This window comes from Podarcis cretensis, assembly GCF_951804945.1.
Source record: "Podarcis cretensis genome assembly, chromosome: 2".
Lineage (NCBI taxonomy): Eukaryota > Metazoa > Chordata > Lepidosauria > Squamata > Lacertidae > Podarcis > Podarcis cretensis.
Window position 1 is genome coordinate 127,612,133 of NC_137171.1, and position 26,439 is coordinate 127,638,571.

At 43.9% G+C, this 26,439-nt stretch overlaps 1 protein-coding gene across 1 annotated transcript; it reads left to right on the top strand.

Annotated features, from left to right (window-relative positions):
• The first annotated feature begins 7,898 nt into the window (after positions 1-7,898).
• Positions 7,899-24,143, top strand: LOC307209512 (uncharacterized protein). Its single transcript, XM_079964647.1, has 5 exons — positions 7,899-8,475; positions 8,634-8,715; positions 9,000-9,082; positions 12,184-12,310; positions 19,489-24,143. Exons 1-5 carry the CDS (start codon positions 8,062-8,064, stop codon positions 21,108-21,110), a joined length of 2,328 nt encoding a protein of 775 aa, XP_079820773.1. The 5' UTR covers positions 7,899-8,061; the 3' UTR covers positions 21,111-24,143.
• The last annotated feature ends 2,296 nt before the right edge of the window (positions 24,144-26,439 follow it).

The window sequence follows — 26,439 nt, forward strand, 5'->3', positions numbered from 1 at the left end:
GTGTTTGCAATGTCTCTCTCTTGTATTCCCCCCCCCCCATGTAACATTTTTATGAATCAGTTTCATTTGTCGAGACATTAGGGGTGCCGATGTTTCTATTTTACTTACAATATGTAGGGTTTCGTCTCAGCATTGCTTGTGCAGGTTCTTTGCTGTTCACCTGTGTTCCTTTGGTGGTGAGAGAGGTTGGGGTTGGCCTAGAGTGTGGTTGTTTGTTTGTGGTTGGCTGTGGTGGTCTTTGTTTTCGTGTGAGAGTGGGGTGGGTGGGTGTTTTGGATCAGGTTAGCCATATTGATTTGTATGCTGTTGGTGGATATTTGTCATTGTCTTGTTGAGCTGTGTGTCATAAAGGGGAGCCATACTGGGGTGAATGTGTCTTCTTCTATTTGTCCCCATGTCAGTTTCAGTTTATTGGTTAATTTTTCTAGCAGGGATGTTTCCCATACTATTTGGTACCATTGGTCCATGCTTACTCCTGACAGGTCTCTCCAGTGTCTGGTTATGGTGTTTCTGGCTGCTGAAAGTAGGCGGGATATGAGTTCTTTGTGGTGTAAGTGGGCATTATTGTCTTGGAAAATGTTTAGTAGGGCCAATTCTGGGGTGATTTCTAATACTTATTTTACTTATTATTTTACTTATTTCTCACATGGCTTTTGTCCAGAATAGTTGGATTTTGGGGCACTCCCACCACTCTCTGTCTCTTGACATCAAGCAGGAACCTTGCTGTTCTCTTTTTGGTGCCTCCTTAAGCTGTATTTGTTCAAGCAAAACTCATTTTTTGTAAAAAAAAAAAAATTCCTTCCAGTAGCACCTTAAAGACCAACTAAGTTAGTTCTAGGTATGAGCTTTCGTGTGCATGCACACTTCTTCAGATACATTTTTTTGTAATTTCTTTATTTTTTTTTTTGATAATTTTATACATTTTAACATAACCATTTCAAACATTGAAATACAAGGTTCTTTTGAACCTTCGGACCCGTAGGTTCCATGTTTAAGGTTAAATTTGCTGCATCTTTTACCATTATCCATCTGTTATATAACAATAAGTATCATACGATTTTAACTCTTTAACTGGAGTATGTGGAAATGGCGAAACTGACGGGGAAGATCCGAAACAAGGAAGATCAAGTATTTGAGTAAATTTGTAATTTATTTAAAGGACCACTGTAAACAAGCAAGACCTTGCACACACAGAGATGTATCTCAACACTGCTAATTTTAACATCTTGGCTGTTTTTATTTTAATTTTGCTGTGGAATTTATTTTTAATTTACAATTTTAACATTTCTAGTAAACCACTGAGATGTTTTCTTACCATTGAGCGGCATGTAAATATTATTATTAAATCCCTCCCATGTATTTTTGTGGAGTCTTTTTATGCGTGGAACACTTGCGATAGGGACTCCTTCCCAGCCAAAATGGGGGGGGGGGGATAAGGAGCTCTTGCATAGAAGCATGGAACTGAGAGTTGCAAGAGACCCCAAGAGCCATCTCGTCCAACGCCCTGCAATTCAAGAACCTCAACTTAAAGCATCTATGACTGATGATGATGATGATAATAATAATAATAATAATAATAATAATAATAATTTATTATTTCTACCCCTCCACCCATCTGGCTGGGTTTCCCAGCCACTCTGGGCGGCTTCAACCGAATATTAAAAACAACACAGCGTCAGACATTAAAAACTTCCCTTCAGTTGTCTTTTATAAAAAAAGTTTTTTATTTATACAACAAGAAAAAAACACACACACAAATACCAAATTACACACAAATTACAAAAATAACCATAGGCACATAATTTTCTTAGCAAACAATAAAACATCTATTGGTCTTAACACTAAAGACCCAACCTCCCGTCTATTCCATATTTCAAATTCATATTACTTTTTGCCAGTATACGCTTTTATCATAATTAAACTTATTATCAATAAATCTAATTTCTTATATCTACCTTGCGAGTATTACTGAAGTTCCTCGAATGCTGCAACAGAATTTAAACTACTATATTTATTTTTCAGATAATCTTTGAAAACCTCCCATTTTGAAACAAATTCCTGTTTTGATTTATTCTTTATTTTTTCTGATAAACCATCTAATTCGGCAAATTCTGTCAGCTTTTGGATCCAATCTTGTATAGAGGGGATTTCATTACTCTTCCATTTTGCTGCGATCAAAACGTTGCATATAAAAAGATACCCTTCCTCTTTTGTGGAATATCCAAATCTGTTATTCCCAGGGGGTAGGCCTCTGGTTTTTTATTGAAAGAGATCTTTAGCATTTTTTGCAGTTCTGCATGTATACTCTCCCAGAATACCTGTATTTTCCTACATATCCACCACATATGGTAGAATGTTCCTGATTCACCGCATCTCCAACAATTACTTGACACATTTTTATACATTTTTGAAAGTTTCCATGGTGTTAGATACCATTGATGTTGCATTTTTTGAAAGTTCTCTCTAATTGTGTAACAATTTGTGAATTTCCAGTTGATCTTCCATAAATTTTCCCATTGGGCCTTTTAAAAGTAAAATAGTTGTTTATCTCTTTGACATCTGATGGGAGGGTGTTCCACAGGGTGGGTGCCACTACTAAGAAGGCCCTCTGCCTGCTTCCCTGTAACTCAGCTTGAGCTGAGATTCCTGCGTGGCAGGGGGTGGACTAGATGCCCCTCAGGGTCCCTTCCAGACTCTCCTATGCTCAGTTGCTATGGAGGCCCCTCTTTGTCTCCTCTTTCCCAGGCTCAACATCCCCAGCTCCTTCTTTTGGCTTCTTCTCCCCTCCCGGCTGCTCCTCCTCCTCCTGCTTCTGGCCCGGGGAGGGGGCAGCTCCAGGGGGGGTTGGGGGTCTCCCAAATGAAGCATCTCCCCATCAGTGGAAACAGGACAATACACGGTATCTGCTTTGACAGGCTGCTTTTCTGAGCCTCTCTGCAGGCGTGGTGCTTGGGTCAAAGGGGAAGCAGAGCTCCTTGTCCTGGCCTTAGTTCGAGGCTGGCGGGGGGGGGGAAGGGGGTTTCTGCCGAGGTTGGGGGTCCCTCCATCCGGGATGCTGGAGCTGAGATTCCTGCCTGGCAGGGGGGGGACTAGACGCCCCTCGGACCCCCTTCCAGACCCTCCCACAAGTGAGGGGTCCCCTGCTCCTTGGGGGGGGGTCTACCAAATGAAGGATCTCGGGGGGGGGGGTTTCCTCAATCTACTCAGTTCCAATGGCATTTAGGACCCGGGGAAGTGAGGCCTAAGGGGAGGGGTGCGTGAGCCCACCATAATCCCTGAGATGTTTCCCCCACCAGCCCCATCCTCTCCTTGCAAGGGAAGAAGCTGCACCTGCTGAGTTTCTGCCTTCCCCCAGCGTTGCAAGGGCAGGAAATGCTACCAGGGGGACCCCCCCTCGGAGAGGACCCAGGTGTCCGGCCCAGAGCTCTCCTCCTCCCGCACCCTGCGAGGGACCCAGGTGTCCGGCCTCGACCTACCCAGCAGGAGCAGCAGCGGGAGTTTGAGGAAGCCTGGTCTAGAAATTAGACCCCTCGGGCCCCCTTCCAGACTCTCCTAGGTGAGGGGTCCCCTGATTCTTGGGGGGGGCTCAAGGGGGTCACCCAAATGAAGCATCTCTTGGGGGGGACTCCGGATTTTTGGGGAGTCGTCTAACTGCCATGGGGGGGAGAGAGCGGCAGGCAGAGGGGGGGAAAGGGGGTTTCTGCCGAGGTTGGGGGTCCCTCCGTCAGGGATGCTGGAGCTGAGCGTCCTGCCTGGCAGGGGGGGGGACTAGACGCCCCTCGGACCCTTTCCAGACCCTCCCACAAGTGAGGGGTCCCCTGCTTCTTGGGGGGGGGCGATGCACGTGGTTCCTGCCTCGGAGGAGGAGGTTCCTCTCGGCTCGCCAAGGGTTAAAAGCAGCAGAGCCGGATTCCTAGAGAGGACCGGAAGTGGCGTCGTGGTGGGGGGCCAGGTCCTCCCCCCTGGCCCAGGCCCCTCCCTGGCCCGCCCCTCTTCTGCCACTCTGGGGTGAGTCTCGCCAGGGGGAGAAGGGGGGGGGGTCGGGGCTGCGGGGGGGGGCGAGGGGGGGCCAGGGCTCTGCCCCCTGGGGGAGGGAGGGAGGGGGGGGAAGGCTGCGGATAATAATAATATTTTTTTTTATTTATACCCCGCCCTTCCTGGATCAAAAACCGGGCTCGGGGCGGCTAGCAAGCAATGTAAAACACTGCGTTTTAATGTTTTAATGTTGCATTTGTTGTATTTTAATTTGTAAATTGTTGCATTTTAATCTTTTAATTTTTAAGTTGCATTTTTTAAGTTGCATTCATTCAGCTTGGCTGGGGAGGGCGGGGTGTAAATGGAATTTATGATGATGATGATTATAAAAGAAGCATGAAAGGCAGTATAAAAAAAAACAGGAGTAACAATAAAATTCAAAATGAGATGATCCCCAGGTCTGGCTGGCACCAGGGGAGAATGAGCTGTGGGGTCTCAGAGGCGGGGCGGGAAGGGAAGGGAAACAAAAGACCAGGCTGAATTCGAATTAAAGGCCAGGCGGACCAGTTCTGTCTTGCAGGCCCTGCGAAAGGAGGTGCAATCCTGTGCGCCCCCCGCCATGCTTCTTCTCTTGCTCCGCTTCCGCCCCAGGTCTCGCCATGGAGCCAGGAGAGGCCTCCAGGAACAGCAAAAAAAAGCCCATCGCGTGGCAGTTTTTCTGGCTGGGAAGCGAAATCAGGCGGGGGGGGGGGAGAGGCAGCCCCTCCCCAGTGCAGAGAGTGAGGGGGGAGACCCTCAACCCCCCCCCCGACTCTCTGCCTGAGCTGCAATTCCCAGTTCCCTGGCAATAATTATAATAATTTATTTATAATAATTATAATTATTTATACCCCACCCATCTGGCTGGGTTGTGTGTGTGTGTGTGTGTGCCTTAAGCTAGAATCATTAACTTTGGCACAATTCTGTATATAAGAAACCTTACTCTCTATTTTTAATAATAAAAAATAAATTTTAGTTTATATCCCGCCCTCCCCAGCCAGAGCCGGGCTCAGGGCGGCTAATAAAATTACAGTGGTACCTCGGGTTACAGATGCTTCAGGTTACGGACTCTGCTAACCCAGAAATAGTCCCTTGGGTTAAGAACTTTGCTTCAGGATGAGAACAGAAATCACGCTGCGGCGGAGTGGCAGCAGCAGGAGGCTCCATTAGCTAAAGTGGTGCTTCAGGATAAGAACAGTTTCAGGTTAAGAACGGACCTCAGAACAAATTAAGTACTTAACCCGAGGTACCACTATACAGTAAAATCATAATAGGAAAAAATACCAGGCTCAGGGTGGCTGAGACCAATAAAATCACAGTAAAAACATAATAGGGGGGGGGGAAGAGGGCGGGGAGAGAAAAAAACCAATTTAAAATACAGGTTAAAATGCAATTTAAAATGTAGCCTCGTTTTAAAAGTAGCCCATATATCAGAACCATAAGGGGAGGGAAACATAAGGGTCAGACCAAGTCCGAAGCAAAGGCCAGGTGGAAGAGCTCTGTCTTGCAGGCCCTGCGGAAATATGTCAAGTCCCGCAGGACCCTTGTCTCTTGTGCCAGAGCATTCCACCAAGTCGGGGCCAGCGCTGAAAAGGCCCTGGCCCTAGTTGAGACCAATCTAACCACCTTGCGACTTGGGACCTCCAAAACGTTGTCATTTGTGGACCTTAAGGTCCTCTGCGGGGGGTGGGGGTGGGGGTGGCAAGAAGGGTGGGTGTGTAAAACACTCTGGGAATTGTAGCCTTGAGGCTGGAAGGGGGGTGAGGGGTGTCTCATGCCAACTCTATCTGCATTCTGAACAAACTACGGTTCCCATGATTCTTTGCAGGAAGTCGGGACTTCTTAAAGTGGCCTAATCCTGCTTTGCAAGGCGCCTGGGTGTGTGTGTTGTCTCTTCCCTTTGTTTTTGGAATATTTCAATATAGAAGTTTTTATATTGGTTGAAACAAAATAAAAAAAAATTCCTTCCAGTAGCACCTTAGAGACCAACTAAGTTTGTTCCTGGTATGAGCTTCCGTGTGCAGGCACACTTCTTCAGATACATGGTGCGTGCACAATTTGTGCTTGCATACGAAAGCTCATACCAATAATAAACTTAGTTGGTCTCTAAGGTGCTACTGGAAGGAATTTTTTATTTATTATTTTGTTTCGACTACGGCAGACCAACACGGCTACCTACCTGAAACTTTATATGGGTTGTTATCATTTCTCGTATTTCTACAGCTGCATCTATTCCCCAGGGCGGGTTACAACCATTTTACAATTCCATATTAAAAAGATTTAAAACCAAGGACAGTCACAGGAAATGGCTGGGTCATGAAAACAAATTTCTCATGTGCCCAAGGCTTCATTAAAGACTGGAAGGTGAGCAATTGGGGAGAGGGAATTTCCCAACCAAGGATCTGCCACCAAGATGCCCTCTCTTGGGACACTTGGCATAATAATAATAATGATGATGATGATGATGATGATAATAATAATTTGTTTATACCCCCACCCATCTGGCTGGGTTTCCCCAGCCACTTTGGGCGGCTTCCAACCAGGTATTAAAATACAATAATATCAAACATTAAAAGCTTCCTTAAACAGGGCTGCCTTCTAAAAGTCTGGTAGTTGTTCTCTTTGACATCTGGTGGGAGGCCGTTCCACAGGTGGGTGTCACTACCAAGAAGGCCCTCTGCCTGGTTCCCTGTAACTTGGCTTCTCGCAGGGAGGGAACCGCCAGAAGGCCCTTGGAGCTGGACCTCAGTGTCCGGTCTGGACGATGGAGGTGGAGACGCTCCTTCAGGTATACCGGGCTGAGGCCATTTAGGGCTTTAAAGGTCAGCACCAGCACTTTGAATTGTGCTCGGAAACGTACTGGGAGCCAATGTAGGTCTTTCAAGATGAGTATTATATGGTCTCGGCAGCCGTTCCCAGTCACCAGTCTAGCTGCCGCATTGTGGATTAGTTGTAGTTTCCGGGTCACCTTCAAAGGTAGCCCCACACAGAGCGCATTGCAGTAGTCCAAGCGAGAGATAACTAGAGCATGCACCACTCTGGCGAGACAGTCCGCAGGCAGGGAGCGTCTCATCCTGCGTACCAGATGGAGCTGGTAGACAGCTGCCCTGGACACAGAATTGACCTGTGCCTCCACGGACAGCTGTGAGTCCAGAATGTCTCCCAGGCTGCGCACCTGGTCCTTCAGGGGCACAGTTACCCGGAGATCATCTACCAGTGCGACCAAGGCGTGAGAGGGAAGGAGGGAGGCAGCCCTTAGGTGTTTTTTTTACAAGCCCGCCACATATGATTAAAAAAAAATGTTCCTTCTGCCGTTTTACACTTCCGAAACATGCTTGCATTAGCTTTGTACATTTTGGGCAACTTATTTGGTGTTAAATACCATCGATAAATCAGCTTCAGAAGTGTAACAAGGAGACATCTTCCACAACTTCTCCCACGAAGACATTTTTATATTATGTCCCACATCTCATTGCAGCTTTCACCACTTAGTTTCCCGTTCCAGAAGTCTTTTATCCATCTTAGAAATCAATCTTCTTATAACCCCCTTTCAAAAACAGAGCTTTACTCACTTCGGGTTGTGCGACTTCAGCTTGCGCACTGCACCAAACCCAGAAGTACCGGAACGGGTTATTTCCGGGTTTCGGCAAAAGGTTTGTCTTAATTGCATAAATCATTCCTTGCAGTGAGAGTTTAATTCTCCCCCATCTTTCAAAATCCTTTTTTACTTCATACTACAACGTAATTACCATGAAACAAATTTGGTTGCTTTCCTTCTGGGAGGGCTAAAAGCTTATTTCTCTTCCTTCCTTCCTTCTGTCCTTTTTTTTTTTTTTTTAATTAAAAAAAAAAGAGCTCAGAGTCTGGGCTGTGGTCTGCTTCAGCTCTGGTTCTAGGGAATGTTTTCTCCTGACCGTGATTCAATTTTATAACAGAACAATGGATTTGTTTTGTCCGAATTGCTAGCACCTCTGATTTCAAGAGACAGAACGTGACAGAAGACCAAGGGGCTCCTTCTGTTCTCTTGGAGACTTCGTAAGAGCAGAGATGGATGAGCAAGACTCAGCTGGCCCTGAAGCGGGCAGAAGCCAAGCCGTCCAAACTGAGAGCAGTGGGGGATTCTGGGAAAACTCCATGCAGAAGATCCTGGGTGAGGAGGACACTCTCTGCTCTGATGTGCAGAGCCAGCAGGTCAAGCAGTTCTGCTACCAGGAGGCCGAAGGACCCCGAGAAGTTTGCCACCAGTTCTACCAACTAGACCATCAGTGGCTGAAGCCAGAAAGGCACACGAAAGCTGAGATGGTGGACCTGGTGATCTTGGAGCAGTTCCTGGCTGTCCTTCCACCGGAGATGGAGAGCTGGGTGAGGGAATGTGGAGCAGAGACCAGTTCCCAGGCGGTGGCCCTGGCCGAAGGTTTCCTCCTGAGTCAGGCAGAGGAGAGGAAGCAGGCAGAGCAGCAGGTGAGAGAGACTTTCCTCTGGATGCTCCCAAGGGGCTCCAAACAAGAGGGAGAGTATTCCAAAATGCTCTAACAATGGAAAGCATCCTAAAGTTTTTGCCTCTTCTGTTCTATTTCAAATCCTTCATGTTCTGTTCTGAATCTGTGTTGCTCTTTCAGGGAAAGGATCTGTTGGCAGAAATGGGCCCCGATTCCTTTGATGCAGAGAGGACTCCGTTGGACACCAGAGAGAGGCCACTGGGTAAGGAAGAAGGAGCTTTTTCTGTGTGTGGTCACATTTTGTTGATTTTGAAACTAATCCATGGGTTCTTTTCATACTTTTCGCGGGGGCGGGGTGGAGACATTTAGGGCCAAGAGCTCAGAGGTTTATTTTTACACAACAAAATGTGAAATGGGTACAAATGCCAAGATGCCCTCTGTAGGTGACACTTTTTCTAAGGCACCTAAGAGATGCACTGCTTCACCCCCCCCCCAAGAGAAGCGTGGAATCGTGGCCTCTCACTTGCCTCTTTCTCTCTCTCGCAGGTGAGGGAACGATGTTGGTAATACCTCTTCACCTGTCTTTTCATGGTGGCGAAGGGGATGCAGCAGAATCGGAACCAGATCAGGTAATAAGAAGAAGAAATAAATAAAATTATACCCCGCCCTGCCCGGCCAGAGCCAGGCTCAGGGTGGCTAACACCAATAAAATCACAGTAAAAACATAATGGGGAAAGATGGGGGGGGAGGGGAGAAAACCCCAGTTTAAAATACGGGTTAAAATGCAATTTAGAATGCAGCCTCCTTTTAAAGTAGCTGATAAATCAAGACCATAAGGGGAGGGGAACATAAAGGTGAGAATGAGTCCAAGCCAAAGTGCTGAAAAGTCCCTGGCCCTAGTTGAGACCAGTCTAACCTCCTTGAGGCTTGGGACCTCCAAAGTGTTGTTATTTGTGGACCTTAAGGTCCTCCATGGGGCATACCAGGAGAGGGGGTCCCGTAGGGAGTAGGTAGGGGGAAGGAGACTTGTGGAGAGGCCGAGGGCGTCAGGATGCTGTCAGTGGTTCCTGGCTGGTTGCTCAAGAAAGAATAAAGACAAGGGAAAGTTTCTTACAGTCCTTGCAGAGAGAGGCTATAGAACCCAGCCTCCTGGATAATGGCATTGTCCCAAGTGTATCTCCCACTTTCTCATTCTTCACTTCTACGGGTTCTGCTATGTGCCTTCCGTCTTTGAGCTCTTTGCTCTCCTACTTTTAAGGCTCACCAGGTTCTGGGAGATGGAGGGTCTGGGATGCTTCCTAGTGACAACATGTCAGCCAGGTGTTGTTATAATATAATAATAATTTATTATTTATACCCCACCCATCCGGCTGAGTTTCCCCAGCTACTCTGGGCAGCTCCCAATCGAGTGTTAAAAACAATACAGCATAAAATATTAAAAACTTCCCTCAACAGGGCTGTCTTCAGATGTCTTTTAAAAATAAGGTAGCTGCTTATTTCCTTCACATCTGAAGGGAGGGTGTTCCACAGGGCAGGTGCCACCACCGAGAAGGCCCTCTGCCTGGTTCCCTGTAACTTGGCTTCTCGCAGGGAGGGAACCACCAGAAGGCCCTCAGAGCTGGACCTCAGTGTCCAGGGAGGTGGAGACGCTCCTTCAGGTCTACTGGGCCACGGCCGTTTAGGGCTTTAAAGGTCAGCACCAACACTTTGAATTGTGCTCGGAAACGTACTGGGAGCCAATGTAGGTCTTTCAAGACCGGTCTCAGCGGCCGCCCCCAGTCACCAATCTAGCTGCCACATTCTGAATTAGTTGTAGTTTCCAGGTCACCTTCAAGCGTAGAGCGCATTGCAGTAGTCCAAGCGGGAGATAACCAGAGCATGCACCACTCTGGCGAGACAGTCTGCAGGCAGGCAGATAGGGTCTCAGCCTACGTACCAGATGGAGCTGGTAAACAGCTGCCCTGGACACAGATTTGACCTGTGCCTCCATGGACAGCTGTGAGTCCAAAATGACTCCCAGGCTGCGCACCTGGTCCTTCAGGGGCACAGTTACCCCATTCAGGACCAGGGAATCCTCCACACCTGCCCGCCTCCTGTCCCCCAAAAACAGCACTTCTGTCTTGTCAGGATTCAACCTCAATCTGTTAGCCGCCATCCATCCTCCAACCGCCTCCAGACACTCACACAGGACCTTCACCGCCCCCACTGGTTCTGATTTAAAAGAGAGGTAGAGCTGGGTATCATCCGCATACTGATGATAACCCAGCCCAAACCTCCTGATGATCTCTCCCAGCGGCTGCATGTAAATGTTGAAAAGCATGGGGGAGAGGACAGAACCCTGAGGCACCCCACAAGTGAGAACCCAGGGGTCTGAACACTCATCCCCCACCGCCACTTTCTGAACACGGCCCAGGAGGAAGGAGCGGAACCACTGTATGACAGTGCCCCCAGCTCCCAGCCCCTCTAGACGGTCCAGAAGGATGTTATGGTCGATGGTATCAAACGCCGCTGAGAGATCCAGCAGAACTAGGAAACAGCTCTCACCCTTGTCCCTAGCTCGCCGGAGATCATCAACCAGTGCGACCAAGGCAGTTTCAGTCCCATGATGAGGCCTGAATCCCGACTGGAAGGGATCCAAATGGTCCGCTTCTTACAGGCGTGCCTGGAGTTGTTCAGCAACTTTCTATAATAACTTTCTATCAGTCGTATCAGAAATTTAAAAAAGGAGTGGAAATGTTTTGATGAATATATGGCAAAATCTTGCTCAAAAGAAGATATGCTAATATGCCTAGATTAAAATGTGAAGTACTGGATGGAAGGAAAGATAATGAGAATATATAGATAACTTGAGAAGACTGTAGAATGCAAAGATTATTGTAAATTATATAACATGGAGGAAATTGAGTGGGGGCGGAAGGAAGTGGGAGGGGGGAGAAAAGAATTATATGATGGATTGAGGAAATAATATAAATATAAATGTATGGGGGGGGATGGGGAGGAAATGGTGTTGGATTTGGTACATCTCTATTGTAATGCAATATGTGAAAACCAATAAAGAAATATTTTAAAAAAGAAAGGACCTCCAGAACGAATTAAGTTCTTAACCAGAGGTATCACTGATTCTCTGCAAAATGCATTCCCAGTGACATAACATTAGAAATACTAACACGAGGCAGTTGACAAACCATAGAAAACAGCAGCCATGATTCACTTCACCAGCCCCATCAGTTGCACAGTGGGGCTTTCTGCACTCTCCTCCCCCTCCCTGGGCTCTCATGCGCTCCTTGGAGTCGTCTTTAGGGCATCAGGTGGTGCACCATAAAATCATAGAATCATAGAGTTGGAAGAGACCACAAGGGCCATCGAGTCCAACCCCCTGCCAAGCAGGAAACACCATCAGAGCACTCCTGACATATGGTTGTCAAGCCTCTGCTTAAAGACCTCCAAAGAAACTCACCGGGAGAGTAGAGAAGGGGTCTTTCCGTCTCCCAAACGGGAACGCTTGAGCAGACAGAATGATTTGAAGAACACCGTGTGGAGTTCCACCCTTTGCCCAAAGATTAAGACCCATCATTAAAAGGAAGAGAAAACGTCACCTTAAACTCCCGTAATTGAAACGTACAGCAATACAATCCCATCAAAACAAGAGAGCAATTAACAGGCAGAAAACAATGTCTAGCAGATCATCCTTACGCTGCCTAATAGGAGACCTTTTTTCTTCTTCTTTCAGGGTCCGGTGAGCTTTGAAGATGTCGCTGTCCATTTCACAGACGAGGAATGGGAGTTGCTGGACCCTGACCAGAGAGCTCTGCATACGGAGGTCATGGATGAGAATCGTGACATCCTGGACTCTCTCCGTAAGGCTTCCCGCTGGATCATAATATCTGTTTTGAAATTCCATGTGTATCTCTATGTGATAAACCGCCAATATTTTGATGCAGTTCAATAAGCATCTGGGATTCTAACATCCCCACCATGAACCCTGAATGGAGGGATTTACTCTGTTTACTCTGTGAATATTCTTCCTCCAGTTATCATGCTGCCTTTCCACAGTTAAAACAATGCTCCAGGTGGCTTACAATAAGAAAAGATTTGCATAATTACAAATATATCAAAGTAGTCATGTTGTTGTTTACTCGTTTAGTCGTGTCTGGCTCTTCGTGACCCCCTGGACCAGAGCACGCCAGGACTCCTTTCTTCCACTGCCTCCCGCAGTTTGGTCAGACTCATGCTGGTAGCTTCGAGAACACTGTCCCACCATCTCTTCCTCCGTCGTCCCCTTCTCCTTGTGCCCTCCATCTTTCCCAACATCAGAGTCTTTTCCAGGGAGTCTTCTCTTCTCATGAGGTGGCCAAAGTCTTGGAGCCTCAGCTTCACGATCTGTCCTTCCAGTGAGCACTCAGGGCTGATTTCCTTCAGAATGGAGAGGTTTGATCTTCTTGCAGTCCATGGGACTCTCAAGAGTCTCCTCCAGCACCAGAATTCAAAAGCATCCATTCTTCAGCGTCAGCCTTCTTGATAGTCCAGCTCTCACTTCCATACATCACTACTGGGAAAACCAGAGCTTGAACTATACGGACCTTTGTTGGCAAGGTGATGTCTCTGCTTTTTAAGATGCTGTCTAGGTTTGTCATTGCTTTTCTCCTTCTTCTTGGGAGAAAAGCAATGACAAACCTAGACAAAGTAGTCATAGAAATAAATAAAACACATGAAAAACTACACAATGAAACTAAACAATTTAAACATAAAAAGAAAACAAATTTCCCCCAAAATACCCCAGTCCTTGCTGAGGAGCAGCCGCAGCAGCAGTTTTTATGAGGCCAGGAAGTTATGGCTTTTAAAATAATGACCAGGGGGTCTGAACTAACCTGCTGGATCATAAGATCAGTTTTGAAATTCAGCCCAGATCTCAATATGATAAACCTCCACTATTTGGATGGCGCAGAGCATGAAAGCGCCACCTACAGCATCAGGGGTTCTAATACACTCAGTGCTCACCTTGAATGGAGGGCTGTTGACGTTTTAATAATGTTGTTGTTTAGTCATGTCCGCCTCTTTGTGACCCCCTGGAGCAGAGCACGCCAGGCACTTCTGTCCTCCACTGCCTCCCGCGGTTTGGTCATACTCATGTTTGTAGCTTCGAGAACACTGTCCCACCATCTCGTCCTCTGTCGTCCCCTTCTCCTTGTGCCCTCCATCTTTCCCAGCATCAGGGTCTTCTCCAGGGAGTCTTCTCTTCTCATGAGGTGGCCAAAGTATTGGAGCCTCAGCTTCACGATCTGTCCTTCCAGTGAGCACTCAGGGCTGATTTCCTTAAGAATGGAGATGTTTGATCTTCTTGCAGTCCATGGGACTCTCAAGAGTCTCCTCCAGCACCACAATTCAAAAGCGTCAATTCTTCGACAATCAGCCTTCTTTATGGTCCAGCTATAACAAGAACAACAACAACAAAATTTATACCCTTCCCATCTGGCTGGGCTTCCCCAGGCACTCTGGGCAGCTTCCAACAAAATATTAAAATACAGTAATGCATCAAACATTAAGAGCTTTCCTAAACAGGGCTGCCTTCAGATGCCTTTTTTATTTTTTAATATTTTTTATTAAATTTTCCACCATAGTAACATAAACCACAAAGCAAATTAATACAAAAAAACTGAAAAGGAAAAAGAGAAGAAGGGGGGGGGGAAGGGAGGGGGGAAAGGCGGAGAACAATAAACAAATAGACAATAATAACAAACTTAATTCTTCACAAATCCAACTTTTTAAACATCTTGATTGACTTCCTCAAATCCCTCCCTTCTGAATTTCCTTGTAATTTAAAAGTAACAGCTTTCCATTATCATTATTGAACTAAAACAATTTCCAATTATAGTCATCTTAATTCACTTTTCTTGACATTCTGAATCCCATTTATTTAATTATAACTTAATTTGTCCTAGGCCTATTTGTTTCTTTCAAGTAAATTCTCATTTTTTATATTACAATATTTGTTCAAATAGTCCTTGAATTTCCTCCAGTCCTCTTGAAACTCCTCTTCTTTCTGGTCACGAAGAAGCCTTCAGGTGTCTTCTAAAAGTCTGGTAGTGTGCGTCTTATGGGGTGAATGCAGGCTCCTTGGCTTCAGCGATAGCAACGCGAAGCCTGCGCTCCGGAGATTTCGCGTTGCTTCCGCTGAAGCCAGGAGAGTCTGCTCTTTGAGGCTGGCGGTGGGGAAAGCAGCGCTTCCCCCATCGCCAGCCCCAGAGGATGGGGGGCAGTGGGAAGGCGCGCAACGCCTTCCCGCTACTCTCCAGCCCGGCTCCGCGGCTTCTGCTGGCTTTCCTACGAGGGGGGGGAATTCCCCCACCTCCTAGAAAAGCCCGCAGGAGCCACGCACCCTTTAAAGAGCGCGCCACTCTTGGGGGCTTTTCCTCGAGGAGGGAGAAGGGACTGACTGGCCGTTTCAGTCCCTTCTCCCTCCTGGTTGAAAAGCCCACAGGAGAAATGCTTCGGGCTTTTTGACAAAAGTTTGTTTGAACATTCTTCATAAATACTACCCTAAAAGTTCCTAATTTTCTTACATCCCCACCACATTTGTAACATTGTTCCTTCTATCTGTTTACACCTCCAACATTTATTAGAATTGTTTTGTACAACTTTGCTAGTTTACTAGGTATTAAATACCATCTGTAAAACATTTTCATAATATTTTCTTTTAGTGTGTAGCACGCTGTGAATTTTAAATCCCTGATCCACACATTTTCCCATGCGTCCATCTGTATTGTATGCCCAAAATCATTTGCCCATTTAATCATGACTTTTTTTAGCTCTTCGTCTTTTACTTCCCAATCAAGTAATAATCTATACATTTTAGATCATACATTTGCTTCTATTTTGTATTAATTATTTTTCTAGCTTTGAATTTTCTGTTGTGAATCCATTTTTCTTATCTAATTTGAAAGTTTCATTCAGACACACACATACACACAGACCGAGAAGCAAAACGTATTATCCCTTTCCCCGCCCCCCCTTCCTGAAAATAACACTTTTAAAAATGAAAAAGAGAGTGGGGGAAATGGTTTATTGTATTAAAGCCCTTAAAACTAAATATTAATAATACCAAAAAATAAAAAAAGTTTCATTCAATTGATAACATTGAAGCCAGTCTTGTAGCACCCTGCTTGAATGAAATATTCAACGCAGCAATAGAGAAATTAAAATAATAATTTATTTGTCAGACAAATAAATATGAGGCACAGTGGTATATGGTTACCAAGCTCTGGCCTGGCCTCCTGCCATTCTGGCCAGCACTTATATTTCCTTAATCCAGCCCCCTTGCTCCTCCTGTGGCTGCCTCTGTCCAATCAGCCTGGTTGAAATTCCTATTGGCTGTTTGCTAGAACCAATCACAAAAGATACACCCATTTCCTTTTTGCCTTTTATGGGAAACAAAAAGCTGTATATTCTTCTATCTATAAATGACAAATAAGTAGTAATATATCTTAAATGTGTCTCAACAAGGAACCTTAATTACCAGCTCACCTCGCCCTATTGCCCTCCAAAACAGATGGTTAATCTTAAATTTTTATCTTAAACAGATGTCAAGGATCATCATTGAAAGATCTCCTTCTCTTAAAGGTCTTTTAAACAAAGGCCTGACAACCAGTGCTCTAATGATGTTTCCTGCTTGGCAGGGGGGGCTGGGCTGGTGGCTGATGGCCCCTGTGATCTCTTCCAACTATATGAAATAAGAATCTAGCATAAGGATTTAACATTTCTTAGCTTCTAATTCCTTTGCATAATTACATTTAAGCCAATATATTTAATACATAACATAAATAACCTTTTAAAAGGAAAAGAAATCTTAAAAGGATCTCAGTTTAAGAAAGAAACAACTTTAGAAAAAGTCTTCCCAAAATACTCTCTTCCTTTCTGCCAGCTAGATGCTTTTCCATTGCTCTTGACCTTTGAACCTTAGGAAAATATGGCTCAAGTTGAATGGGAGGCACATGGTTTTATTTTACTATTTACCCACTCTTAATTATGTTTTTCTCTGCTTTTTTATCTTCTGTAATATGTAGGGTCAGTGTAACCTTGGCTGTCAGCCTGTAATTCCCTTTGACTTTGAGAATTGTTTTCTGCTATAAATCAGGGGGCCCCCTTGTCTAGGAGGAAAAACATTTTGCCAAGGTCTTAGGCAGCTGGTCTTCTGCCTGGCATGAACATTTGAAAATCTTTAAGCTCATTTTAAAATACAGGCCCTGATTAGGCCTCAATAAAAATGCAGGCTTATGATTAGATGCCTCAGTCTGTCACATAATGCCTAATTTCTTCAAATTTATTTAACTTCAATTGATTTCCCTCCTCTTCCAATAATTATTTATAGGTTGCCCAATTCTTTTCCTTATGGCTTCTAATGATGAAAGCCACCAGAGGGTTTTCTGTTCCAATAGGCCTTTGTATTTATCGCATACTGTGTATGCTTTCCTTATTATACAGTTCAGAAAACCTCTGTGAACCTTCACCTTTCCGTAACATGAATAGGCGTGATACCCAAATCTGTTGTCCAGTCCTTCCCAATCCAATAATTCCATAATTTGCAAAATTAACCATTCTTTTAACCAGCATAGACATGATGCCTCATAATAAATCTTCTAATCTGGCAGGGCAAAACCAACTCTTTCTTTAATATCTGTAAGTAACTTGTTTTATTCTGGGCCTTATGTCCTGCCAGATGAAGTTTGATAAGTCTCTCTTCCATTCTTTGAAGCTTCCTGCCCCGCCTATCACTGGGATTGCCTAAAATAGGAACAACATTTTGGGCAGCACATTCATTTTAATTGTGGAGATTCTCCCCGAAAATGAGAGATTCAGTCTTTTCCATATTAATAATTTTGTTTATCTCTTTCCAAGTCTTATGTAATTATCATTGTATAAATTTATGTTTTTCACAGTGATCCAAATTCCTAAATATTTATTCCCCCCCCCCCACAATTGATAGACTAGATGATGACTGCAGTTGTAATTTGTCTTGCGCCTCCGTATTTTTAGCCAACAATTTAGTTTTGTCTGTATTCAATTTAAATCCTGCTGCCTGGTCGAATCCGTGGATTCTTTCTAGAATTTTTGGTAAACTTTCAAATGGGTCTCCTGTTGTTTTTACTAAATCATTTGCATAGGCTTTTAATTTAAAGGCTTTATTTCTTACTCTTATTCCTTTTATCTCTGAATTTTCTCTAATTGTCATTGCCCATATTTCCAGAACTAGGATAAATAGCAGTGGGGTTAATGGGCAACCGTGTCTGGTTCCCTTCTTTATATTGAAGCGGTCAGATATTTCATTGTTTATTATCAATTTTGCTGTCTGATTTTGATAAATTACCTCTGTGCTTCTCCTAATCCCATCATCTTTATGGTTTTTTTCATACATTTCCAAGATATATTTCTCCGCATCAACAAACATCAAGATTGTCTGCTTGTCTGGTGTCATTTCTAAGTACTCCAATATATTAATGCTTCTTACCATGATTCTGGTCCTTTTCCTTCTTTTAACATCTTGTTCTTAACTGCTTTTAACGGTATTGCAAGTGAATCTTCTAATCTTTTTGTAATAGCATGCCGGCAGTCCATCTGGTCCGGGAGACTTCCCTGGTTACGCCTTCCTTATCACTTGATGGATTTCCATCATTGTTATTGGAGAATTTAAACATTCAATTTTGTCACTTATAATCCTTGGAAATTTACATTCTATTTTATCACTGTCTTCTTCTTCTGTTTGATATAATTTTTTGAAATAACTTTTTAATTTTTTATTTATTGCTTCTGGGTCATCAATAACCTTCCCTTTTTCTTCCAGCTTCTCTATAATCCATTCTTTTTGTTTCTTTTTTAGTTACCATGCAAGCAGTCTTCCTGGTTTATTGGCGAATTAAATTTTCTTCTGTTTTAATTATTTAATCTTTTGTTCAGTTTCTTGATTTATGAGTATAGAAAGTTGTGTTTGTAGCATTTTGATATTTTGTTTCACCGTCTCATTTTTTTGTTTTTCAACAGTTCTTTCTCATTAGTGCTAATCTCTTTCTTAATTTGCTCCATTTTCTTTTCTTTAGTTTTCCTCTGAATGCTTTTGTTGTATAAAAAAACTCCTCATTACTGCCTTTCCTGTATCCCTCACTGTATTTAGATCAATTTATTCACTTATACTGATTTCAAAAAATTATTTTAGGGTGCTTTGCGCTTTTTTCAGTATCCCTTTATCATTCAGGATGTTTTCATTCCTTCTCCATCTTTGTCTTGTTTTCCTTCCACCTCTCAGTCCAAAATAACTGGATTATGGTCTGAGATTAATCTAAGTCGAATTTCGGGGGGGGGGGTTTCAACATTAGGCTACTAGACACCCATATCACATCACTTCTGCCCGCAGATTTTTTTGGATCTGAATAATGCGTAAATTCTTTCTCTTTGGGGTCTTTGCTCCTCCATATATCCTGTAAATCAAAGTTTTCTACTAACTGAAAAATAGTTATTGGAAGTATTTCTTATTTGGTTCTTTTTTCTCTAGTCATTTTATCTAACTCTAATGAGGGTACTCCATACAGATCTCCCAGTAATACAGTTTTTTAAAATTACTATAATCTAGCATTTTCTCAAATAATCTAGGGTTTGTATATATTATCACTCCTCTTTTTTTATCCTGTCTGATGAGATAAATGCTGAACCCAGTTTTTTATTAAGACTCTTTTATGTTTTCTGGCAACGTGTGTTTCTTGCAAACAAATAATGTCCCCTTTCTCCCATTAATATGTGCTCTATTTTGTTTCTTTTCATCTTATTGTTCAATTCATTTACAGTCCAAGAAATATATTTTACATTCATCATTTAATTGTAATTTATTTCAATACTTCTTTCAATAAACAAACATATCAAAAAATGAATGTAAAGAAAAAATTCCAGACATATTCCTAAACAGTAAAACCTTAACCTTAGATTTTCTTCTCTAGTCCTCTTGATCACCTGTTGAGTCTACTCTTTCCTCCCCTTTGTCTTTTTGTTGTAGGTGGTGATGAATTGGAAAGGGAGATTGACGAAATCTACACAGTGGATGAGCCATATACATACATGGAATGTGAAGAGAACTTCAGCCAGAGCTCATATTCTGCTTCCCAGGACATAAATCCCATTGGATTTCTCTATCAATACGACGAATGCATAAATAGCTTCATTTGGCAGGATGGTCTCTCGTCACATGACAGAACGCAAAAGGGGGAGAAGCCATATCTGTGCTTGACATGTGGGAAGAGCTTCAGTCGGAAGGACCACCTTGTTTCCCATGAAAAAATTCATACAGGGGTGAGACCCTATCAGTGCTTAGAATGTGGGAGGAGCTTCATTCGTAGTTCTGCTCTCACTTCCCATCAGAGAATTCATACTGGGGAGAAACCCTATCAGTGCTTGGAATGTGGGAAAAACTTCAGCTGGAAGGAAAGTCTCACTTCCCATCAAAGAATTCATACGGGCCACAAACCATACCAGTGCTTGGAATGTGGAAAGAGCTTTCGCCAGAGGGGCGATCTCACTTCCCATCAGAGAATTCATACAGGGCAGAAACCATTTCACTGCCAAGAGTGCGGAAAGAGCTTCACACAGAGCACTAGTCTCATGCTCCATCAAAGAATTCATACAGGGGAGAAACCGTACCAATGCTTGGAATGTGGAAAGAGCTTCAGTCGGAAGGACCAGCTCACTTCCCATGAGAGAATTCATACAGGGGAGAAACCGTATCACTGCTTGGACTGTGGAAAGAACTTCAGTCGGAGGGTGAATCTCACTTCCCATCAGAGAACTCACACAGGGCAGAAACCATTTCCCTGCTTGGAATGTGGAAAGAGCTTTAGTCAGAGGGTGAATCTTGCTTCCCATCAGAGAATCCATACAGGGCAGAAACCATTTCACTGCCAAGAGTGCGGAAAGAGCTTCACGCAGAGCACTAGTCTCGTGCTCCATCAAAGAATTCATACAGGGGAGAAACCGTACCAGTGCTTGGAATGTGGAAGATGCTTCCGTCAAAGCACCTGTCTCGCTTCCCATCAGAGAATTCATACAGGGGAGAAACCATTTCCATGTCAAGAGTGCGGAAAGAGCTTCTCACAGAGCACAGGTCTCATTCTCCATCAAATAACTCATACAGGGGAGAAACCGTATGAGTGCTTGGAATGTGGAAAGAGTTTCACTCGGAACAACCAACTCACTGCTCATCAAAGAATTCATACAGGGGAGAAACCCTATCAGTGCTTGGAATGTGGGAAGACCTTCCGTGATAGGAGCAATCTGACTACCCATGAAAGAATTCACAGCGGGGAGAAACCATTTCAATGCCAAATTTGTGGGAAGAGCTTCACACAGAGTACTGGTCTCATGCTGCACCAAAGAATTCATACAGGGCAGAAACCCTATCAGTGCTTGGAATGTGGAAAGAGCTTCAGTCAGAGCACCCATCTCACTTCTCACCAGAGGATTCATACCGGGCAAAAACCGTTTCAGTGCTTCGAATGTGGGAAGAGCTTCAGTCGGAAGGAAAGTCTCAGTTTCCATGAAGCAAGTCACATGGGGAGCAGCCAGTTAAATGCTAGTGATGTGGAAACAGCTTCAATCTCAGGAGAAGTCTCACTCTCCTTTTAAAAAAATCATACTGGGGAAGGATACCAGTGCTTGAAACGTCTGCTAAGATGGAGAAAAAAACAGCAGAAAAACATGCTTGGCCTATCTCAATAAAGGTCTCTCATAATAAGGTCACCTCCCTCTTCTGGAGTATAATATCAGGCCTGCTTGAGAATGCTTGCAATGTTCCAGTATGTACTATCGGACCCAATGAAGGGATCCAATATCCTCATTCACTCTATCGTGGGCAGGATGATGAGGTCAACCAAATAACAGAATCTTTGGAAAACTTTCCATACTGGCCTCCAGTATCTATAATCGAGGTCAAGTACCTTACTTCACAGTTAAAAAATAATAAAGCACCCGGCATAGACTATTTGGCCCCAGAACTGTTGAAATCTAACGTCGGCTGGTGGGTCTCCCTGCTGGCAGTAGTATTCTCATTTATTGATTCATCCAGGTTATTTCCTGAAGTCGGGGCCACGGCTGCAGTCATCCCTTTATTCAAAAAGGGCCTTCCACCCGATCTGGCTAGTTATAGACCAATTTGTTTGCTACCTGCAATTAGCAAATTATATGCAAAGCATCTTTACAGTAAGATAGTTGATTAGATAACCTGATGGGAGCTATTTTTGCCGAAGAACAAGCAGGAATTAGATAAGGCAGATCCGCTATAGACCATTGCTTTGTACTAGCCTATTTTATAGATAAGTATGTTAAGAAACCAAGTGGTGTGCTATATGCAGCTTTCATTGATCTGAAAGCTGCATTCGATTCAATCACTTGAGTAAGACTGGGATTAGTTGAACTCATCTGGTATAGATAGAAGATTATTGTTATTGATTTAACGTCTGTATAAAAACGCTGTGCTGAAAGTGTGTTGCTCTACAAATGGGCAGCTCACGGGATCCGTACCAGCCACAAAGGCAGTTAAGGTTTGTTAAATTTATATATTTAATTTATATATAAATAATATTGTCCAGAGTTTAACATCTCCAGAGGATCATGCCTCTACATTGGCCACAAAAACCATTTCTATATTATTATATAGAGATGATGCGGTACTTCTATCTAGAACAAGAGTAGGCCTAAAAAGATGGATGAGGGCATTCTCAGGATACTGCCAAAGAGAACAGCTGGCTGTGTATTGCAAGAAAACTAAAGTTTCAAGAAATGATAGGGCCCATAGATGGTATATTGATAATAAGTTGATCGAACAAGTTAAAGTCTTTAAATACCTCTGCCTTGTTTTTCAGTCAATAGGGTCAGGAGGGGAGCACATCAGAAATGTGTCTCGAAGCGCCAAAATTCTGTAATGCTTTTTCCATACAAAAGGTGGCAATCACACACCATCAGCCCTTGAAGTGTTTAAAGCCAAACCCCTAGCACAGTTATTATATGGGGCTCGGATTTATAGAAGCTGTTCAGTCTATGTTTCTAAGGCAATTTCCCCCCCTGAACCATTCTGTGTTCCAAATTCTTCATTGCGCTTGGAAGTAACCCGTTCCGGGACTTCCGGTTTTTGTCGGTCCGCAACCCGAAAAAACGCAATCTGAAGTGTCTGTAACCCAAGGCTTGACTGTACAGCCTTCAGCTGTGCTTTAGGATCTGTTTCAAAAAATTGCGCTGGGAAAATGGTGGTGTCCCTGTGGAGATGGCAGTATTGAATCAGTAGCTCATGCGCTTCTGGCTTGCATTCTTTGTAAAGATTTGAGGAATGAGGTTATTGCCCCTCTGTTACTGCCCGTGACGGGTCACTCAACCATCGCTACTGTCTCCTTTCTTGGAGCAGATCAAGATAACCAGGTGACAGCAAAAACTGCAATTTTTTTAGCAGGGGCAATTAGAGTAAGATCTATTACAGTCATGCCTCGGGATAAATATGCTTCAGGTTACGCTCCGCGGCGACCCAGAAGTAACGGAACTTCGCAGCTCGCACATGTGCAGACGCGGCAAATCACGACCCGCAGACGCGAGTTGCGTTCGCTTCAGGAATGCGAACGGGGCTCCGGAACAGATCCCGTTCGCATCCAGAGGTACCACTGTATTTGATTATTGATGTAAACTTCCAGAATGTATTTTGTATAGTTAAGTTTTTACCCCTGTCTCCTGTCCAATGTGTTGTATTTTAGTGCTTGAAATGTGGGAAGGGCTTTATTAAAGGCACAGTAGTCAATGTGGGGGGGAAACCGTTTCAGTGCTTGGAATGTGAAAGGGAGGGAGAAGCCTGTGGGCTTCAGTCAGAGGCTCAGTCTCACAGCCCATCAAGGAACTTGCCGAGGGGAGAAAGCTTTTTTCTTTTTCTTTTTTTAGAAAAAGCTTTATATTCTTTCTTGAAAGTTCAGAAGTGCATAATTACAGGTGCACAAAGACACACACAAAAGAAAAACAATACCCATGTAGAAAACAAAACAGAATAACAAAAAAGTATAAATTCAAAAAAAAAAAATGTTTTTGTAGTTAAGCAGCCCTTAATATGGTTCTAGATAGCATTGGGCCATCGGAAGTCTACATTTATACACGACTTGTTCACGTGTAGCGAGTTTGTACATATCTTCAATCCAATTGTGGAAGAGAGCCTCATTTTTATTTTTCCAGTTCATCTATACCTGTCCTTTTGCCATAGTATGAGTGCAGAGAGTTTGTTCGTATTGTCCCTTAATTAGAATCCATGTTTTGGGGATATAATTGAAAATGATGTTTTCCTCTGCAAATCTAGGGTTATTCCTTACAGTTGTGTTGATCATCTCTATTACCTTCTGCCAAAACTTTATCAATGGGCAACATTGTTCAAACCTGTGTTTCAGAGAAGCATTATCTCTGTTGTATCTCCAGCACCTAGATGTCTTAGATGGTCCTTTCACAAATATGCGCAATGGAGCCCACTAAGTTCTAAATATTCTTTTATTCTTTTATGTGCTTTACTTGAGGGCCAGAGATAACACAGTTTCCCATTATTTCGTCAAGATTGGCATATCCCACTCTTTATTTCATTTCTCCTTTATGAACTATGTATAAAACTGGTTTGCTATAATAAACATTTACACAAGGCAACAGAGGGTCTTCTTTCGTAACACAAATCAACTGATTTCATACCTCTGGGGTCTCTGTGGCTGTAAAAGCTGCTGGTCTGTAAAGAACCATTCCCCACGTGCCTTCTCTGAAGATATTGTCATTGAGCAGTTAAAGGTTATTCATACTGGTCTCTTAACACGGAATACGCGTAGAATTCGCCCTTCTCATCTTCTAGAGTGGCCTCCATATTGAGCTTTTTCTGAGCTTTTGCTTCCATTGGTGACAACCACCTTGGAGTTTTATTTTCAAGCAAGTCCTTATATATTATCCAAACATTGAACAGTGCTTTTCTGACAATATGGTTTTTGAACGCTTTATGTGCTTTAACCTTGTCATACCACAGATATGCATGCCACCCAAATACATTGTTAAAACCTTCTAAATCCAGCACGTCAGTGTTTTCATATTGGTCTCTTAACACAGAATATGCATAGAATTCGCCCTTCTCATCTTGTAGAGTGGTGACCAACAGCAAAATGTCTGCCCCTTTTGTACCACCCAGAGACACTAGACAAGTCTGCCCACTTTCGCCTTTACTTTTAAATATCTCGTGGGAACCCCTGACGTTTATTGCCAGGCAGCATAATGAAATCTTTGGTTTAAGTGACTCAAATACACATTGGTAACATTCACAGATGACATTGTTTTGTTTATCACAAAACCTCACATTACTCTTCAAATATTAAGGCCAAATCTAGATGTTCTTAGCAAATATCTCAGGATATACTGTAGGGACATGGGTGGTGCTGTGGTCTAAACCACAGAGCCTAGGGCTTGCCGATTAGAAGGTCGGTGTTTCGAATCCCTGCGACGGGCTGAGCTCCCGTTGCTCGGTCCCTGCTCCTGCCAACCTAGCAGTTCAAAAGCACATCAAAGTGTGAGTAGATAAATAGGTACCACTCCGGTGGGAAGGTAAACGGCATTTCCGTGTGCTGCTCTGGTTCGCCAAAAGCAGCTTTGTCATGCTGGCCACGTGACCCAGAAAAACTGTCTGCGGACAAACGCCGGCTCCCTTGGCCTATAGAGCGAGATGAGTGCGCAACCCCAGAGTCCCTGACTGGACCTAACGGTCAGGGGTACCTTTACCTTTATACTATAAATTGGTCTTAATCAGAGTTGATGGTAATAGGAATTTAAGGGGGCGGGATTCAACTGTTCAAACAACACCAATTTCGTTATTCTATAGGCAACATTAAATATGTAGGCACAGCAATCGGTGTTTCCTAATTTAATTTTCAGAGATCTGGAATAATCTGTGAGCAAGGATGGGCACAAAGCTCTTGTCCTTTGACAACCCAGCAGAGAAGCTGACATGGCCTCTCCCACCCACCGTAACCATGGCAACCTCCCTTGGTGGTTTCCGTGGCTTGGCTGTCAGGCCCTCTGGGCTGGTTGCCCTAAACGTAATGCAGCTGCGTTTGGTGCCTCCCCTTAATACTCTGAATATTAGCGAATATTAGCGGAATTATCCCATTTGCTAAACTGAGAATTTGGGGGGATCTGCCCTTCCCCCATTCATAACAACACAAGGTACCCCCAATAGGCAACAGAAAATAACGCCCCCCCCCCAACCACACTGCCCTGCATTTTGCCAGAAAAAGGGGCACCCCTGGCCAGATCCAGTCTTCATTTGCACACATCAGACACAAGGAGGAAGATTAAGCTGGAGCTGAGATTCAGAACAACAGGCCTTCCCCCAGGGGCAGAGTCTGACACATTTCCCCAGGCCATGGGGACAGAGGACCAGATCTTGACCAGAGGAAACTTTTTGCCAGTATTTCACATATATTCCTAAAGCCTTTAGAGGTCAAAAGCAGCCCTTTGTCCTGGACCCACAAACTGGTTGGCAGCCAGCGCAGTCAGGCCAGGATCGGTGGAATATCTTCAATAAGCCATATTGCCCCAGGGAGCAGCCTGGCCTCTGAATTCTGCACCAGATGAAGTTTCTGCACCGCCTTTGGAGACAAACCTCTGTGTTAGGCATAGCAGTAGTCTAACCTAGAGGTTGCCAGAGCAGATACTACAGAAGTCCCCCTCTCCTTGCCCAGATAGGGGCACGTCAGTAAAGTCTAGGCAACACAATGACCATGTACATACGCAAAAAAATAATAATAATAAAAAAAGATTTCCTTCAAACCATAACAAGTACAAAATGAAATCTTTAGTCTCAAAGTCTCTGAAAATCTTTAATGGAAGCAAGGTACCAGACTTTGTACAATGAAAGACAAGCTGTGAAGCTTTGTGCATTCAGCAAATATGTTGTCCAACACTACAG